This window comes from Staurois parvus, unplaced genomic scaffold (genome assembly GCF_062004578.1).
Source record: "Staurois parvus isolate SC_StPar_1 unplaced genomic scaffold, SC_StPar_1.0 ptg000697l, whole genome shotgun sequence".
Classification (NCBI taxonomy): domain Eukaryota; kingdom Metazoa; phylum Chordata; class Amphibia; order Anura; family Ranidae; genus Staurois; species Staurois parvus.
Genome location: NW_028318493.1, coordinates 2,337,501 through 2,358,021, shown reverse-complemented (window position 1 = coordinate 2,358,021; position 20,521 = coordinate 2,337,501). Strand labels below are relative to the sequence as shown.

General features: G+C 44.2%; 1 protein-coding gene across 1 annotated transcript in view; it reads right to left on the bottom strand.

Moving 5' to 3' along the window:
- Window positions 1–20,521, bottom strand: part of AFAP1L2 (actin filament associated protein 1 like 2) — a 158,197-nt gene that overhangs the window by 34,150 nt on the left and 103,526 nt on the right. Inside the window, exons 5-8 of the mRNA XM_089653051.1 lie at window positions 17,625–17,715; window positions 6,192–6,400; window positions 4,872–5,051; window positions 951–1,040 (exon numbers count right to left, since the gene is read on the bottom strand). Coding sequence (XP_089509177.1) covers window positions 951–1,040; window positions 4,872–5,051; window positions 6,192–6,400; window positions 17,625–17,715 — 570 coding nt within the window. The remainder of the gene's footprint in view (window positions 1–950; window positions 1,041–4,871; window positions 5,052–6,191; window positions 6,401–17,624; window positions 17,716–20,521) is intronic.

The following is a 20,521-nucleotide window of genomic DNA, read 5'->3' as shown; positions in this document are numbered from 1 at the left end:
AGACTACACCATCGTAGCAAGTTCCCAGGTATGGCAATGTGCTGCAATGCATGAAGGGTGTTGCGCATGCACAGTAGGTATTGGGGTGAGCAGGACTGCTGTTAGAAGCCATGGGGCCCCATGCAGCCAACCTATAAGCCCCTCCCCCCAAAAAATAAACAGTTTACTATGCTTCAGTTATGAACACAGTGAGTGATTGGCACTGATCACTCATTGTATTTATTCAGAAAAGAAAGGGGCTGGAGGATCCTATTTTGTGCTTGCAGCTGCCAGAGGAGGGAAGCTGCCAGCACTGTGGGGGCACACGGGGGGCCTTGGCAGCAGGGGGAAATTTTATGATGCACAGGGAGGGTGATTGGTGCGACAGGGGACAATTATTGGAACCGATCCCCTGTATGGCTCTCTCTGCAGCAGCTGAAACCAGCGGGAGGAGAAGAATCCAGCTTTCAGCTGCTGCAGAGAGAGCCATACAGGGGATCGGTTCCAGTAATTGCCTTCCTGCTGTGCCAATCACCCTCCCTGCTCACATCTGATTCATTCAGCCTGGGCCCTCCTGCTGGTCTGTGCCCCAAACAGGAGGACTGGTGGTACCCCCCACAGCCCTGGGGGTGAGCTGCAGTACACAAGCATTGTGGAGGTGCAATAGGGTGCTATTCAAAATAATAGTGCAGTGCACCAACACACACAACATACATCACCGGGAATGGTATAAATAAGATGTAAATTTCCAGCACCCTGGAGAATATTTGCGACCATGCCACAGACTGTAATGCTATAAAATGCAGATTTTTAATGCCTGGCACCCCAACACCAAAAGCCATAGTCACAGCATTCCCATCCTCATTGTCTAGCCATCAAATCCCATGAAGACTGGCCAGCTTTAGCAGTGTTTGTGACCTCACTCACCATGGGGTGACATCACAATGTTGGTGACATTTGCAGTTATTTACTTTAGTCTGGGCGCTCCGCGGAGTGTCGGGTGTGCTCAGCGAGATCTCAGGGACTGCATCCGTCTGTTGGCCGCCAATATCCTGGATGACCTATACAGAACAAACAAACAGCCGTCATATTCAATGGAGTGCCCCAACAATCCTGCCTGCATATGGCCTATTGTTTAAAATTGGACCTGTCATTAGATTTAGGAGTCTGCATAAAAAATAAATCCTGACTGTTCACAATATACACTAACAATTAAGTACCGTCCGTTATACTAATACAGCTACAATCACTTCAAGTACAATATAAAGTAAAATGATTATTTTCTGGAAAAGCTCCATCTTTTACTATTTCAAAGCCATTTCTGAGCCCCGATTTAGTGACTGCCTGATTTAGTATGCCTAGCCTGAGATGATGTCATCACTCTGCTGCAGGCAGATTGAAGCATTTCCTCAGTCTCCTCTCCCCCCCAGTGATCAGACTGCAACACTATACAAATGTCTGTCATAGATCAGCCCCTCACTTTGTGACTTTATGCAAAGATACACAGACAAAAATTGCACAGACACCAAGATTTATATGATTATGTCATCTCTGAGCCGGCATCTCAGTCCTTGAGGTAGATGGTGACCCTGGATGATGCCTGAACCAAGATGATGCTATCCTTCTGGAGAGAAAAGTGGATGAAGGCATTGTCAAGTGGAGTACTGTGATCTATGTGAGAGGTAAAAAAAAATACTTTTTATATTGTAAGCTCCACGAGCATGGCCTGGTCCTTCTGTATTGATCTGTATTGTCTCCCTTTATATTGTACAGCGCTGTGCACACTGTTGGCGCTATATAAATCCTGTATAATAATAATACCCAGATCAAATCAGATTCAGGAGATGTAGCATGACTGCTCCTCCCCTGGCACTGTGCATAATACATATATATATACATAATACACACACACATATATATATATATATATATACACACAGTGAAAGAAATAAGTATTTGATCCTCTGCTGATTTTGAATGTTTGCCCACTCACAAAGAAATGATCAATCTAAAAAATGAATGGTAGGTGTATTGTAACACTGAGAGACAGAAAAGCAACAAACAATTCAAAAGAAATGCATGTCTAACAAATGATACACTGATTTGCATGTTAATGAGAGAAATAAGTATTTGATCCCCTTCACAAAACATGACTTCGTACTTGGTGGCAAATCCCTTGTTGGCAATCAGAGGTCAGACGTTTCCTGTAGTTGGCCACCAGGTTTGCACACATCTCAGGAGGTATTTGGTCCACTCCTCTTGGCAGATCCTCTCCATGTCATTAAGGTTTGGTGGCCGACGTTTGGCAACTCGAACTTTCAGCTGCCTCCACAGATTTTCAATCGGATTAAGGTCTGGAGACTGGCTAGGCCACTCCAGGACCTTAAATGTGCTTCTTCTTGAAACACTCCTTTGTTGCCTTGGCCGTGTGTTTTGGGTCATTGTCATGCTGGAACATCCATCCACGACCCATTTTCAATGCTCTGGCTGAGGGAAGAAGGTTCTCACCCAAGATTTTACAGTACATTTCCCCGTCCATCATCCCTTTGATAGAGGCAGTTGTCCTGTCCCCTTAGCAGAAAACCCCCCCCAAAGCAGAATGTTTCCACCACCATGTTTGACAGTTGGGATGGTGTTCTTGGGGTCATAGGCAACATTCCTCCTCCTCCAAACACGGCGAGTTGAGTTGATGCCAAAGAGCTCGATTTTGGTCTCATCTGACCACAACACTTTCAACCAATCCTCCTCTGCATCATTCAGATGTTCAGTGGCAAACTTCAGATGGGCCTGGACATGTGCTTTCTTGAGCAGAGGGACCTTTCAGGCACTGCAGGATTTCAATCCGTGTCGGCGTAGTGTGTTACCAATTGTTTTCTTGTGTAGGTCTACAATCTTGTCCCTGACATCCTTGGACAACTCTTTGGTCTTAGCCATGGTGGAGAGTTTGGAATCTGATTGTTTGATTGCTCCTGTGGACAGGTGTCTTTTATACAGGTAGCAAAATGAGATTAACAGCACTCCCTTTAAGATACTGCTTCTAATCTCAGCTTATTACCTGTATGAAAGACACCTGGTAGCCAGAAATCCTGCTGAATGATAGGGGATCAAATACTTAGTTCCCTCATGAACATGCAAACCAATGCATCATTTGTTAGACACGCATTTATTTTGAATTTTTTGTTGCTATTCTGTCTCTCAGTGTTACAATACACCTACCAGTCAGTTTTAAGACTGATCATTTCTCTGTAAGTGGGCAAACATTCAAAATAAGCAGGGGATCAAATACGCATTTCCTTCACTATATATATATATATATATATATATATATATATATATATATATATATATATATATATATATATATATGCCCTTCCGCCATCATTATAGGACCTGACAAAGTGGCATTGTAACCATCTATAATTCCTCACATGTGATTGGAGTAGATTAAAAGTCACCATTACTGATCCCCTGAGTCCACCATACTCCAGCAGATGTTTTACAATGTTGGAGACGGAGCCTCGTCTGATCATCACCCAACAGTTTCACGTTTTATTGGGTCCAGAAGGTTTCGTGGAGAACTGTCGGCTTTTATGTGCGGGGCTTTGAAGCATCAAGTGATGGCGTTCCCATGGCGGGCGGAGAAGACATTCAATGTCCACTCCTAGGACAATCTTCAATGACCTCCATTAAAGTGGAACCCCTTCACTCAAAGCCTTATTGTTCAGAGGCAATTTGTCTCCTCTCCACGCTACATCAAACAGCCAGGCCCCCGCGGGCTGCCGCACATGAAGAGGGGGACCTGTAACCAAGGGGCACCTACATGGCAGGAGGAACAAAGCCACTTGTCTGGAGGGTGATAAAATGCTTCATTAGGAAGAACAGGAAAAATAGGGAGCTTTCTTCATGTGTCTGCAGGTCCCACAATTCATATCATTTACCAGAATGACATCACTACTCTGCAGATACAGCATGTTATATTTGATCCCTGTGATATACCAAGTCTCCAAATAGGTAACATTTATTATAAAAAGTCACAAAATTGATGTCCATATATAAGTTATATTGTACAGGAGTGACATCACCGCTCTCCAGATATAAGTTATATTATACAGGCGTGACATCACCGCTCTCCAGATATAAGTTATATTATACAGGAGTGACATCACCGCTCTCCAGGTATAAGTTATATTATACAGTAGTGACATCACCGCTCTCCAGATATAAGATATAATATACAGGAGTGACATCACCGCTCTGCAGATATAAAATATAATATACAGGAGTGACATCACCGCTCTGCAGATATAAGATATAATATACAGGAGTGACATCACCGCTCTGCAGATATAAGATATATTATACAGGAGTGACATCACCGCTCTCCAGATATAAGTTATTTTATACAGAGTGACATCACCGCTCTCCAGATATAAGTTATATTATACAGGAGTGACATCACCGCTCTCCAGATGTAAGTTATATTATACAGGAGTGACATCACCGCTCTCCAGATATAAGTTATATTATACAGAGTGACATCACCGCTCTCCAGATATAAATTATAGTATACAGGAGTGACATCACCGCTCTCCAGATATAAGTTATAATATACAGGAGTGACATCACCGCTCTCCAGATATAAGTTATAATATACAGGAGTGACATCACCCCTCTCCAGATATAAGTTATATTATACAGGAGTGACATCACCCCTCTCCAGATATAAGTTATATTATACAGGAGTGACATCACCCCTCTCCAGATATAAGTTATAATATACAGGAGTGACATCACCGCTCTCCAGATATAAGTTATATTATACAGGAGTGACATCACCGCTCTCCAGATATACAGTAAATGATTTTTGAGGAGATCCGATGGTCTCTCCTTACCTTCAGCCATTGCATGGCCTGGTCTTTGCTCTGCATCCCCAGTACTATGACATCAGCATTGGTCGGAGTGATTTTCAGCTTGTGCTCCTTCTTGCGCACTTGCTTCTCTTTGTGGGTGACGGTGCAGCCGACCAGACAGACATCCAGCAGAGGACTGTGTTCTTTGGAGCTCTTATAGCACTGGGCAGAGGAAATATCCAACAAATGAATTACACATGTTATAGAGTGAGCATCCAATCATATCTGTGTAACCAGTGAGGGGTTCCCACCATCCTTGCACTGACCTCCCAGCTCTGCTCATTAGGAAATGTTCCCACCACCTCTCTACTGAGTTCCTGGGTTTGCAAACCTGCTGTGCCCATTATGAGGGGTTCCCAAAAACCTTGCGTTGATTTCACAGGTCAGCATACCTGCTCTACCCACTATGAGGGTTTCCCATTGGAAACGAACTCTCCTGCGCTCTGAGACCCAAAAGAGGTGGATAGATGGAACCAGAACTTGAAAAATTCGACCACCTGTGCATATGGGGTTGTGCAGCTCCAAACAAGGCTGGGGAAGCCCAACCAATACTGTGAAGTGAAAACAAACAAGAAGCGCACCTACCTTGCGCATTACCTCAGTAAACCAAAATGTTATTGAATACAGAATAATACTCACAAACAATGAAGTATGGCAAGCTCTGATGAAGAAGGGACGCCCTCCGAAACGCGTCAACTCTTCCCTGAGTGCCCACCCCAATGATAGGACTCACGCAGGCTTTACCATTCAATAGTTCCTCTGAGAACTTACATGCTTGAAATACTTCACTGTTTGTGAGTATTATTCTGTATTCAATAAAATTTTGGTTTACTGAGGTAATGCGCAAGGTTGGTGCGCTTCTTATTTGTTTTCGCTTCACAGCATGAGGGTTTCCCACCAGTCCTGTATTGAGTTCTAGGGTCTGTACACCTGATGTGTCCATTATGAGGGGTTCCCACCATCCCTGTGCTGAGTTCCCAAGTCTGTACACCTGATGTGCCCAATATACGGGGTTCCCACCATCCCTATACTGTATTCCCAAATCTGTACACCTGCTTTGCCCATTATGAGGGGTTCCCACCATCCCTGCTCTAAGTTATCAGGTCTGCACACCTGCTGTGCCCATTATGAGGGATTCCCACCATTCAGAGCTATTCAAACAGGTGAAGGTTTAACTCTCTGCCCACCGGACAAGTAGTTAATTTATTCTCTAACAGGGGCACAACTGACCCAAACTATTACAGCGTTCCTGTAAGTCACCCTCTAGGCCCAGCCCCGGCCCCCCTCTGATATCCCCCTCACCAGCAGTCTGTTCTCCCTGATAACACAGAGCTGTTTGGCCCATTGGCCCAGCCACTTTTTCCGCCACAGGAATGCACAGATCAGAGCGTCCTTCATCAGCTCGATGGATGCCTCGGTTGATGGCCATTGATGTTGATGGGCAGACGACTTTTTGAGATTTTCTTCTTCGTCATACGACTCATATGAGCTGCTGACAGCGTCTCCATCCTCTGTGAACAATAGAGAGAATGGAATTCATACAACACAAAGAACGCAGAGTAAATGAATTCAGTCCAGCCGGGCCTCGTCCACTAGAATCAGATCATCAGATTGCACAAGTTCCACATTTTATGTCACTAACAGTAATAAGTGGTCCACACATAACATCAATTGCTCATGCACACGGCAGCACAGCATCCATAAAATCTTTACTTGGACCCACATCTGCTGCGCGGGGCCGCTGTTAGAAATCACAGGCCCCCCCCACCAGACAGAACCATGGCCTGAGCCCCCCCCCCCCCTTCGTAGCCTGCAGGCAGCCAGTGGAGAAAAGTGGGGCAGAATGAACTGTGCCGATGAAAATTTGGGTGTGGCAAAATTAACAGTGGGAGAGTGTAGGTGTCTGGAGTATGTAATATACAAAGTGCAGGTATCAGGTGTATATAATGTACAAAATGCAGGTGTCAAGAATATGTAATTGTGCAGAGGGCAAGGGGCAGGCATATGTAATGTATACAATGGAGGAGCCAGGAGTATGTACCATATTGTGTGCAGGAGTCAGGGGTGGGTAAAGTACAGAGTACAGGGATCAGGAGTATGTACTATACAGTATTCATCTGTCCTGAATGTACTCTACATAGTAATATTCATAGTTTAGCGGTCAGGAGTATGTAATGTACAAAATGCAAGGGCCAGGAGTATGTAATGTACATAGTTCAGGGGTCAGCAGAGGGTATTGCATAGAGTGCAGGGGTCAGGAGTGTGTAATGTACATAGTGTAGGGGTCAGGAGTGTGTAATGTACATAGTTCAGGGGTCAGGAGTGTGTAATGTACATAGTGCAGGGGTCAGGAGTGTGTAATATACATAGTTCAGGGGTCAGGAGTGTCTATTGTACATAGTGCAGGGTCATGAGTGTGTAATGTACATAGTTCAGGGGTCAGGAGTGTGTAATGTACATAGTTCAGGGGTCAGGAGTGTGTAATGTACATAGTTCAGGGGTCAGGAGTGGGTATAGTTATAGTACATAGTTCAAGGGTCAGCAGAGGGTATTGCATAGAGTGCACGGGTCAGGAGTGGGTAATGTACATAGTTCAGGGGTCAGGAGTGTGTAATGTACATAGTTCAGGGGTCAGGAGTGTGTAATGTACATAGTTCAGTGGTCAAGAGTGGGTATAGTTATAGTACATAGTTCAAGGGTCAGCAGAGGGTATTGCATAGAGTGCACGGGTCAGGAGTGGGTAATGTACATAGTTCAAGGGTCAAGAGTGGGTTACATAGTTACATAGTTAGTCTGGCTGAAAAAAAGACAAACGTCCATCCAGTTCAGCCATAGGAAAAAAAAAAGTTATAATCCTATACCCACAGTTGATCCAGCAGAAGGCAAAAAAACCCAGCAAATCATGATCCAATTTGCTCCTGCTGGGAAAACAAATTCCTTCCTGATCCCCTGAGAGGCAATCGGATATTCCCTGGACCAACTTTACCTATAAATGTTATATCCAGTTATATTCTGTGTATCTACCAGTGTGTCTATCTGGGTAATGCACATAGTTCAGGGGTCAAGAATGTGTAATGTACATAGTTCAAGGGTAAGCAGAGGGTATAACAGAGTGCAGGGGTCAGGAGTGTGTAATGTACATAGTTTAGTGGGAGGGAGTGAGAAACATACAGAGTTCAGAGGTCAAGAGTATGTAATGTACAGAGTTAGGGTTAGGAGGGGGTAATGCACAAGTGAAGGCTGCAAAGGCAGTGGATGGCAGTGTTCACATGAATGGTGAAAATGATCGCCCGTCACATTTGGCTACCGAATGCATGACCCAATCCACTGAATGAGGCTGCCCCACAACTGTGTACAATGCACGTGGTGGTGCAGGTGAAGGGGAGGCAGAGGGGTGAAGGGGAGGCAGAGGGGTGAAGGGGAGGCAGAGGGTGGGAGGGGGGGCAACTTCTGACATTTTTACATAGCACTACATATCACCTTACTACACCAGATTAGTTTCTTCCCAGTGATCTTGACAATTCTGTTTTTTTTTTGTCTTTTTTTCTGAAAACCCCCATGGGAGTAGGCCGTGACTTTAATTTTTAGGAAATGCGGTGCAGCAAATTACTCAGCCTGCACCTGAAAATCATTAAGCAGCTCACTTTCTGCTCTGGCCCCCTGTTGAACATATGGGGCCCAGGGAAGTTTTTTTTTGACTGCTTCAGAATGTGGGATTACTCTTCTAAAGCGCAGAAGTTGGGAGCCCCCTCTGTGACTCCAGGGCCAGACCCAATACAGAAGGGCTGGCGCTATCACTTTGTTGGCGGACCTGCTGCTTTGTATAGCTGCCCATAGTGAGAGGGGCTTAAAGGGGTATGGTTTAATAACACCAGAACCTTCTTTGCTCTGGGTCAAGAGGGCAGGCCCACGTGTGCACTACAGGTCACCATCACAAGCAAGTGCAAAGAGGCCAATAATCCACATCCTTACCTCCTGCAACAAAGTCTGCACAGGCCCAGAGGGGAATAACTGGGTACAGGGGCGGACTGACCATTTGAAAACTTGGGCACTGCCCGAGGGCCTGGGGTCAGTAGGGAGCCCCATGAGATGCCCCTGGTACCTTTTTCATAGGCTTTTTTAAATTTGGGCAAGCACACATGGGCCCCATGATCCCTTATTGCCCGGGGGTCCCATAAGTTGTCAGTCCGCCCCTGACTGGGTATATGTAATTATTATTATTACACAGGATTTATATAGCGCCAACAGTTTGCTCAGCGCTTTACAATATAACAGGAGACAATACAGCGACAGTACAGTTCAATACAAGAGGGATAGGAGGGCCTGATCCTGGGAGCTTACAATCTAGGAGTATCAGCATGTGGCATCATCAATAATCCTGTACATAGCTGGGGACAGACTCACCCCTCCTCTCCCTCCTCCAATCCAGTCACAGAAATGTTGCCAAGATGGATAACCCTGCAGTCACCTGGCCCGGGGATATCATTATTAAAGCTAGGGACCCATTATTATAACCGGGGACATTTTTTCCCCCCAGGATCAGCTCCCTTAAATGGGAGCCTGTCCCCAGAAACCTGGGATTTCTGGTCACCCTACTACAAAGTGATAATGATGAGGATTGGTATAGCCGGCATTCGTCTTCCCAAATAATAAACTTTATCGAGTGAGTAAAATGTGCATATAAAATGGTTTACGCGTTTCGGCAATAAGCCTTAGTCATAGCCATGGCTATGCACATTTTACTCACTCAATAGAGTTTATTATTCGGGAAGACGAATGCCGGCTATACCAATCCTCATCATTCAGTTTCATCTGTGCTGGGAAGACATAGAGCCAGAGCCCCGACATTGCACCTCCGTGGGGATCATCTCTAGCACCTGCTTGTTTACAAAATGAGAATGCTGAGGGCCCATCAACAAAGGTGGAGCATCAGACAGAAGAGGAAAGTGCTGGCTCCTGGGGAACTTTGGGGGGTGGTCACACGACCAAAACCCTAAGGGTATATATTATTATGTATACATTTACATGATTTCTTATTGGCAGGGCTATGCAGTAACATTTTAAAAAATATTTTTCCATGTTATTAATTATGTAAAGTTTACATATATGGTATTTTCCTATCCAGGTGGTTGCGTGAAGATCTTTATGGCTGTCCAGTTGTATGATACTCTCCTTAGCTGCTTTGCTGAGCGTTTACAGAGCTCAATAGCTCAAGCTAAACTGCACACCCAGAATTGCAGCAACTCCAACATAAGACAGGGCCATATGGAGATTCAATTAGTTCCCATAATGCTCTGGGCATCCTGTGTCATGGATGCATGCCGTCTTAAATGTTTTTTGCAGAACAAAATTTATATTCACAAACTAAAAAAAATTTTTTAAATCCTCATTAAAAATCTAACATAAAATAGATAACATGGATCCAAACTTTCCCTTTAATAGTTTTCCATTGTAGATGTTTAGCGTGGTTCTCTAGTAGCGGTCTGCGAGGATGGAGGGGGGGCAGAGCGAGGAGTGTGAATGGAATCCGTGTATCTCTAGGACAGGAAGACGCAGTTTGCGCACAGCGCGGGATGTGATAACCGTATCCGGGGGGAGGCGGCAAGCATCATAACTGACCTCTACTTGGAAATACATTGTCTTCCCTCATTCCTGTGAATGTCATATCTCCAACAGGTTGGAAAATGGCCTTATCTGGGGTGTGAGATGGGTGCGTTGTGTCAGAATATAGGAATGTAAAAAAAAAAAAAAACACAACGCTTTAATTAACCATTCCCACCCCATGCCTAATCCAACTGACCAACATGGCTGAAGAACACCACTCACAATTGCAATATTTCCTAGTGGAGGCCCACTAACAAATGTTGCTTTTTGCTGGAGCCTGTGGAAAGTGGACCTGTCAGTAACCAGTCTCCATGAATACATTCCTGACATATCACAATGTACAGCAACACCATCATGTTTCGAAAAAGCTCCACCTTTTATTATATGTCATTTTTGAGCCCCAATCAGTTGCCTAGGCTGAGATGATGTCATCAGTCTGCTGCAGGTAGGAGAAAGCATTTCTTCAGTCTCCTCTCCCCCAGTGATCAGACTGTAACTTTGTAACAAGACACAAGGTAACAGGCTGCAGCAGGGGCTGATCTGTGTTTACCATTTATGGACACGGCCAAGAACTGCACTGACAAAAGGAATTACATGATCTCCAAGATGGCATCTCAGTCCAGAAAATAGAGGGTGACCCTAAGTGATGCCCGAATAAAGATGGCGCCGTCCTTCTGGAGGGAAAAGCAAACGGCACCACCTGCCTGGAGTTTGCATGTTCTCCCTGTGCCTGCGTGGGTTTCCTCTGGGTACTCCGGTTTCCTCCAACACTCCAAAGACATGCTGGTAGGTTAATTGGATCTTGTCTAAATTGGCCCTAGTATGTGTATGTATGAATGTGAGTTAGGGACCTTAGATTGTACACCCCTTGAGGGTTAGGGACTGATGTGAATGTACAATATATATGTAAAGCGTTGCATAAATTGACGGCGCTATAGAAGTAACTGAAATAAATAAATGAATGAATGAATGAAGGCATCATTTGCCTTGAGCAGGGGCGGACTGACCATTTGGTAACTCGGGCACTGCCCGAGGGCCTGGGGTCAGTAGGGGGCCCCATGAGATGCCCCTGGTACCTTTTGCATAGGCTTTTTTAAGTTTGGGCAAGGACACAGGGGAACCATGATCCCCTATTGCCCGGGGGCCCCATGAGTTGTCAGTCCGCCCCTGGCCTTGAGAGAGGTAATAAATACCTGGAAGCGTTACACTGACACACTTCTGAGCTTGCTGCATTCAACTTGATGACAGGTCCACTTTAAGGAGCTCATAAGCACTTACTGCATGCTGGGACTTGTATTCCATCAGCAGCTGGTAGGACAAGCCTAACCCTCGATTACTCTAATGACAGTAATAATGGCAATAATATGGCATTGTCATTAGTTGGAGGCTCTGTCCGCGCACAATATAAAGCCGTACTTGTCCTCCTCAGCGCAGAGACGGTCACAAAGAATTCTTTCATGGCAGAATCCGTGTCACAGCGGGATGAAAGCAGTCTGGCAGCGGCATTTATTGGGACACAAATATCCCCTTCAGTATCCCGGAGGCCGGAACCAGGAGGACAGCCTACAGGGGAGGCCGAGCGGAGGAGAACACTTCTCCGGGGAGGACACGGGGTGGTTTATTTTACTTTGTTTTATATAAGAGGAATTCCTGTGCATCTCGCCTCTACCAAACGCAGATTTAAAATAAACCGCCATAACCACGATCGCATTTTACCATTTCCTGCCATGTGTTCATATGATTCTACTGACATCTTTATATTTTATTGAGGGATTCTCTATTAACCACTTGCCCTCCGGAGGATTTACCCCCCTTCCTGGCCAGGCCATTTTTTCCGATATGGCGCTGCGTTACTTTAACTGACAATTGCGACACTGTATATAAATGAAATTTACGGCCTTTTCTACCTCAAATAGAGCTTTATTTCGGTGGTATTTAATCGCGATTTTTATTTTTTGCATTATAAACAAAAAAAGACTGACAATTTTGAGAAAAAAAATATATTTTTTTACTTTTTGCTCTTAAAGATGTCCAGTAAAAAAAATTTAAAAATCTAATTTCGGCAGAAATTTAGACCAAAATGTATTCTACGACATGTCTTTGCTAAAAAAAAATCCTAATACATGTAAATAATTGGTTTACGTAAAAGTTATAAGGTTTACAAATGACTGTATATTTTATTTATTTCAGGTACTTACATAGCACCATCAATTTATGCAGCGCTTTACATATATATTGTACATTCACATCAGTCCCTAACCCTCAAGGGGTGTACAATCTAAGGTACCTAACTCACATTCATACATACACATACTAGGGCCAATTTAGACAGGAGCTAATTAACCTACCAGCATGTCTTTGGAGTGTGGGAGGAAACCGGAGTACCTGGAGAAACCCACGCAGTCACAGGGAGAACATGCAAACTCCAGGCAGGTGGTTGCCGGGGTTGGGATTTGAACCAATGACCCTAGTACTGCCATATATATGAGATTTTACTAGATTTACAGTATCTGGACTGTGCACAGCATTCAGCTTTAAGAAGAGACATGAAAATATTTTCGGTACAAAACTCGCAACACAAAATGCTTCAGCAAACAGGAAACGGCGAGAAGAAAGAAGAAGAGAGATCTCGATGGCGAGCCTCAAACGTGGAACAAAAACCTTCACGGAGGAAGAGAAATGCGGACTATATGTTTGTCACCCACAGCGGCGGCAGGAAGGCGAAGACAAAAATGGACTTCATAACACTTGAGTCGAGCGGCTCTGTGTTTTCCCCCACAGCATTAATACGAATATTACGTCTATTTATTATTAGGTAGAGACACTTCAGTCCACAAACACACAAAGTTCTGTCTCTTGGTCATTGTTTGATGCCACCGTTATGGTCACTTCAAAGATCTTCAACCATCGTCCATACACATCCATTACCTAATGGGCCTGCAATCTATGTTTTCATTAATTGTTTCTTACTGTATTTTCTGCTTTCTTGTCACATCCTCTGAACCTCTCCTTTTCCCTCTCCACTTCCTTTTGTTTTAGAACAAGCAGTGCACATTAGTTGTAGCCATGTTACATAGTTAGTCTGGCTAAAAAAAGACAAAAAGTCCATCCAGTTCAACAAAAAAAAAAAAACCAAAAGAACAAAGTTATAAACCTATACCCACAGTTGATCCAGAGGAAGCCGACAAAAAGCCAGCAAAGCTTGATCCAAATTTGCTCCTGCAGGGAAAAAATTCCTTCCTGATCCCCCCTTATGTATTATACATGGAGATCATATCCCCCCTTATGTATTATACATGTTGATCATATCCCCCTTATGTATTATACATGGAGATCCTATCCCCCCTTATGTATTATACATGGAGATCATATCCCCCTTATGGTATTAACATGGAGATCATATCCCCCCTTATGTATTATACATGGAGATCATATCCCCCCTTATGTATTATACATGGTGATCATATCCCCCCTTATGTATTATACATGGAGATCATATCCCCCCTTATGTATTATACATGGAGATCATATCCCCCTTATGTATTTATACATGGAGATCATATCCCCCCTTATGTATTATACATGTGATCATATCCCCCTTATGTATTATACATGAGATCATATCCCCCCTTATGTATTATACATGTTGATCATATCCCCCCCTTATGTATTATACATGGAGATCATATTCCCCCTTACGTATTATACATGGAGATCATATCCCCCCTTATGTATTATACATGGAGATCATATCCCCCCCTTATGTATTATACATGGAGATCATATCCCCCCCTTATGTATTATACATGGAGATCATATCCCCCCCTTATGTATTATACATGGTGATCATATCCCCCCTTATGTATTATACATGGTGATCATATCCCCCCCTTATGTATTATACATGGAGATCATATCCCCCCTTATGTATTATACATGGAGATCATATCCCCCCTTATGTATTATACATGGAGATCATATCCCCCCTTATGTATTATACATGGAGATCATATATCCCCCCTTATGTATTCATACATGGAGATCATATCCCCCCTTATGTAGTATACATGGAGATAATATCCCCCCTTATGTATTATAACATGGAGAATCATATCCCCCCTTATGTATTATACATGGAGATCATATCCCCCCTTATGTATTATACATGGAGATCATATCCCCCCCTTATGTATTATACATGGAGATCATATACCCCCTTATGTATTATACATGGAGATCATATCCCCCCCTTATGTATTATACATGGAGATCATATCCCCCCCTTATGTATTATACATGGAGATCATATCCCCCCTTATGTATTATACATGGAGATCATATCCCCCCCCCTTATGTATTATACATGGTGATCATATCCCCCCTTATGTATTATACATGGAGATCATATCCCCCTTATGTATTATACATGGAGATCATATCCCCCCTTATGTATTATACATGGAGATCATATCCCCCCTTATGTATTATACATGGAGATCATATCCCCCCTTATGTATTATACATGGAGATCATATCCCCCCTTATGTAATTATACATGGAGATCATATCCCCCCCTTATGTATTATACATGGAGATCATATACCCCTTATGTATTATACATGGAGATCATATCCCCCCTTATGTATTATACATGGAGATCATATCCCCCCTTATGTATTATACATGGAGATCATATCCCCCCTTATGTATTATACATGGAGATCATATCCCCCCCTTATGTATTATACATGGAGATCATATCCCCCTTATGTATTATACATGGAGATCATATCCCCCCTTATGTATTATACATGGAGATCGTATCCCCCCCTTATGTATTATACATGGTGATCATATCCCCCCTTATGTATTATACATGGAGATCATATCCCCCCCTTATGTATTATACATGGTGATCATATCCCCCCCTTATGTATTATACATGGTGATCATATCCCCCCTTATGTATATACATGGAGATCATATCCCCCCCTTATGTATTATACATGGAGATCATATCCCCCTTATGTATTATACATGGAGATCATATCCCCCTTATGTATTATACATGGAGATCATATCCCCCCTTATGTATTATACATGGAGATCATATCCCCCCTTATGTATTATACATGGTGATCATATCCCCCCTTATGTATTATACATGGAGATCATACTATTCTATGCACACTACAAATCCCATAGTCCATCTGAAGAGTGAGCAAGAGGGTGGCTACATTCCTAAAATACCGTAGGACCTTGGAGAATGAATGTAGCCACCTTCAAACAGGAAGTCAGATTCACAGCAGAAAAAAAAGGAAAGTGCAGATTTGGAGGAGGCTGACAGCAATAGAAGGGACCCTTTCCAAGTGAAAGCATATTAAACCCAAAAGCAAACATTTCATACAGGGGTGTCCAAACTATGGCCCTCCAGGTGTTGAGAAAATTGCAAGTCCCATTTTTTGGGGTATGGAAGATCAGTCAGGAATTGGGGGGGGGGGGGAAAATGAGCAGGAAGATGGGACTGGGGGGGCAAAGATTTGTGCTGGGAGGAGGATTTGGACTGTGAGGACAGGGAATTTTTGCATTTTTGGTTGGGTTGCAGAGGGAATGTATGCTTAGGGTGTGAGCAACTTGATTAGTGCTAATTTTGTTTGGGGGGGGGTTGGAAGGTAGGGGTGCAGTTTAAGTGCTAGATGGCCTTGTCCCGGTACTGCCCACACTGCACACAAGGCACAGATCTTCTCCCCACATAACACATAGCTGAGATCAGATTCCCTAACAGACACAGCCTCGATCTGCAACAATGTGTAACTGGCTGCTGTGCTGCAGTTCTGACCTGTGAAATTCCTGATTGGATTGGCATCTGCAGTAGCCCCAGCTACACACTGTGTGGAGGGATGCTGATCTCAGCTAATGTGCTGTGTGGGGAGGAGATCTTAAGTGCCCTGCCAACAGTGACCCTGTCCTCAACTCTGCCTGACCACTGTCTTCCACCATGGTAACCCCTGTCCTCTGCCCTGCTGACCCCTGTACCCTGCCCTGCTGACCCCCTGTCCTCTGCCCTGCTGACCCCTGTCCTCTGCCCTGCTGACCCTGTCCTCTGCCCTGCTGACACTTGTACCCTGCCCTGCGGACCCCTGTCCTCTGTCCTATCGACCCCTGGTACCCTGCCCTGCTAACCCCTGTCCTCGGTCTTGTTGACCCCTGTCCTCTGCACTGCTAACCCCTGTACACTGCCTAGATAACCCAGTGTACACTGCCCTAAAAAATAATGGCCTCTGTACACTGCCCTAAAAACTGCTGACCCTATCCTCTGTCCTGCTGACCCCCTGTAAACTGCTCTACTGACTCTTACACACTGCCCTGTTGACCTCATCCATCTGACATTTTTCACTGCACCCCCAAATCAGACAGGCTAGACCCCGCCCAGACACAACCCCATACATTATCACAACATAGACCCAGCATAATGAAATTTTAGTATCGGGAAACAAAAACATGTGAACACCACTGACTATGCCCAGATTTTCCTGTCAACTTCTACTTCAAGTTTGTGATAATATAAACCCATCTCATACATCATACAGAACACTTAAAGTGTACATGAATTTCTTTTATTTCCTCCCTTTTGGTCTGTTAAATGTCCCATTGAAGATGTTCTGCTATGTATATCTGTTTGAGAAGTGCAAAAAAAATACCTGTTGTTCTTGTTGAGCTATTGCTGTCTGTGCTGTGCTGTCTGCCTGTGCTGACTGTTATCAGTTACACTGTTTTGCAGCTCTACCTGCTGAGGACTACAAAGGACCTCTCATGTTATGAAGATGAGGGGAGAGAAAGGTGTTCTGTAGTCCTAAACACACTTGTTGTCCTAGGGTGAGAACGCTGCTTCTCCAGGACAGAAAGTGTGCCACTGGCTACAGGATCACCTAGTGAGAATAAAGGGGTAAAAAAATTGAAAAGCATCTTATTATCAAAGAGGTGCCATTGTTACTTAGTGTCAACAGTTTAATGCAAATAAACACATTTTCACAAACAATATTTAAAGTAAAAAAAAAGTCAATGTTGAGTCCAGAGGAAAGACCTCATGAATCAACAATTTATCACATACAAAGAAAAAAAATTAAGTACCGTTAACGGATGCATCATAGGGTTCGGCCTCCTCATAGTACCCCTCTGGAGATTCGACCTTTACAGCAGGCACCTGTACTCTCTCCTGGACCTGGGATAGGAACACAATAAAACTTGTCATTCATTATGTCAGCTGAACATAAACACCATTCTCCACTCTCACTATGCCTGACAGAAATTCATACCCTCTATTACATCATCCTTCAAAGTCAACTCCACTCAGTTCTGCAATGTAAGTAATAGTTAGAATTCTGGGTGAAATTCCCAAAGTAAAATTAGGGCAGAGCAGACATTTGTTTGGCCACACACAATATGTTTCCCAAAAATAACAAGAAGGGATATCTAGCCCTCTTTGTGTAGCTTGTCAAACATTTAGGGCCCACCACAGTCCCTCATCTAATGGTGCCAGTAATTTACTTGTAATTTTTCCCTTTTCTTCTTAGAACTGCAATGCAAATAACCGCTCTCAGGGAGATTTTAATAGGGCAGTAATGGGTGCTGTGGCATGCCTGAGGCACCCATACTGCTCCTTCATCAAAAATTCAGCAGACAACAGGAGTAACCTGCTGTATGGCTATAGCCAGCAGAACTGGTTGGAATTTTGATTAGTCTATGGCCAGCTTAAGGTGGACAAGGGTTCTTCTGAAACTCATACCGCCATTGAACCTAGAAGAGAACGGACATTGGATTGCAGAGAGGTAAGTCTGTGGGGGACAGGGTCAGAGACAAGTCAGAGTGGTTTTTATATTTTTAGAAAGGTGGGAGATATGATTTTAAAAAAAAACAAACTTGCAACTGGAATTGGCTTTAAATTTCTTTCCAAGTGTCCAAAGCTTGCCATCACCCAATTAAAGCAGAGTACCTCCACTGTTGGGGAGTATAGTTACCAGTTGGACAATAATACAACATGCCTGATTAGTACAAATAGGATTTGTTGCCTGGAGGAAAATAATAAAAAGGCCGGGATACGTTCCCAGGAAACTGGCAACAAAAATACTGCCCACCTTGAAAACATGTTCCCATAGGATAATTGAGAACCCTAAACTGCATGTTACACTGGGACAGGAAGAAGCCCATAACTGAATGTCTTCAGTGACCAGATTTTAAAGCTGGACTCCAGGACAAATAAATATATTTTAAGTAAAAGAGTCATGTGTATTCCTCCTTACATTTTTGGTGAGTTTTGAATATTTCTTCCAGATCTGTGCAGAAACTCAGTGTGATAATTTGCTTCCTGTAATAAAGACTGGTCACTACTGCTCTCTCTCCTTGTGCAGGTAACTGGTCTTGTCTACGCCCCCTCCTGTAGTTTTTTGCGGGTAGCCTGTAGTGGGTGCAGCTTGCTGGGTCCCTCCCACAGCTTTGCTCTCTGCACAGACTATGTACAGCACAGTCATAAAGTCACTCCTACATGCATAAGGTAATATCTGGGTTTGTAAAGGCCTTTGGTGCACAAAAAGTGAAATTATATCCTTCGTGGCAATTCAGAAACATATTTCAATGAGCGTTTTTGTGCCCAGAGTACAGTTTCAACCAGACTATGAGAAAAATCACACTTACAAGTCTGACTTTGCAGTAAAAGTCAGAAAACCAGTTCAAAGCCAGGAGGAAAAACAGAGAAAAAAAATATCATTTTTTGAAGTCTAGACTTTGATATAGTCCCTCTGCCCTCCCCCCCCCCCCCCCCTGACCTCCACCACCACCCTTGCTTCCTGGATAAAATGACAGGCTGAGCGGGGAAATGACATAAGACCGCATGTTTTATTTCACAGATAGCACATGACGTGTGTACACAGGACCTTCAGGGTCATCGATCAGAGGAACTAAATATAACACTTTTCTATCTTTCCAATGACTCCACCAATGAGATCAGTTCCGTATAGAAAATCAGCTCCAAACCAAAAGCTGATTCCAAACATGCCAAGCAGGTTCAAAAATGTTCCAGGCTGTTTGCCACTCCTTCCAAATGCAAGGACAATATTCCTGGTCCAAAAGCGTACATTTCTCTCCCTTTAAAATACCAAAAATGACCAACCGTACTGAATATTAATGGTAGTGTATAGATACATATACACAGGGAACAGGTGCAGGAACTCCCCCCTTCCCATTCACCTCTTGTCTCCACCCCCTACCCACCTCCGAGCACTGTCCCTTGGTTCCACCCCGCTACCCACTTCCAAGTACCACCCCTTGGTTCCACCCCCCTACCCACCTCCAAGTACCACCACTTGGTTCCACTTCCCTACCCACCTCCAAGTACCACCACTTGGTTCCACCCCCTACCCACCTCCAAGTGCCACCCCTTGGTCCCAGCCCCCTACCCACCTCCAAGTACCACTCATTGGTTCGACCCCCCTACCCACCTCCAAGTACCACCGCTTGGTTCCATCTCCCTACCCACCTCCAAGTACCACTCCTTGGTTCCACCCACCTAGCCACCTCCAAGTACCACTCCTTGGTTCCACCCCCCTACCCACCTCCAAATACCACCCCTTGGTTCCACCCCCCCACCCACCCTCCAAGTACCACCACTTGGTTCCACCCCCTACCCACTTCCAAGTACCACCCCTTGGTTCCACTCCCCTACCCACCTCCAAGTGCCACCCCTTGGTTCCAGCCCCCTACCCACCTCCAAGTACCACTCATTGGTTCAACCCCCCTACCCACCTCCAAGTACCACCACTTGGTTCCATCTCCCTACCCACCTCCAAGTACCACCCCTTGGTTCCACCCCCCTACCCACCTCCAAGTACCACTCCTTTTAGAGAATACAGAACTAACCATCATTTTGTAGTGATAAATAATTTGTATGGATTTTGGTAATAACAAAAAAAGCACTAGATCCACTGTAGCCAGCAATAATATAGCCCGCAGCAACAGTAGACCAGCAACAATGG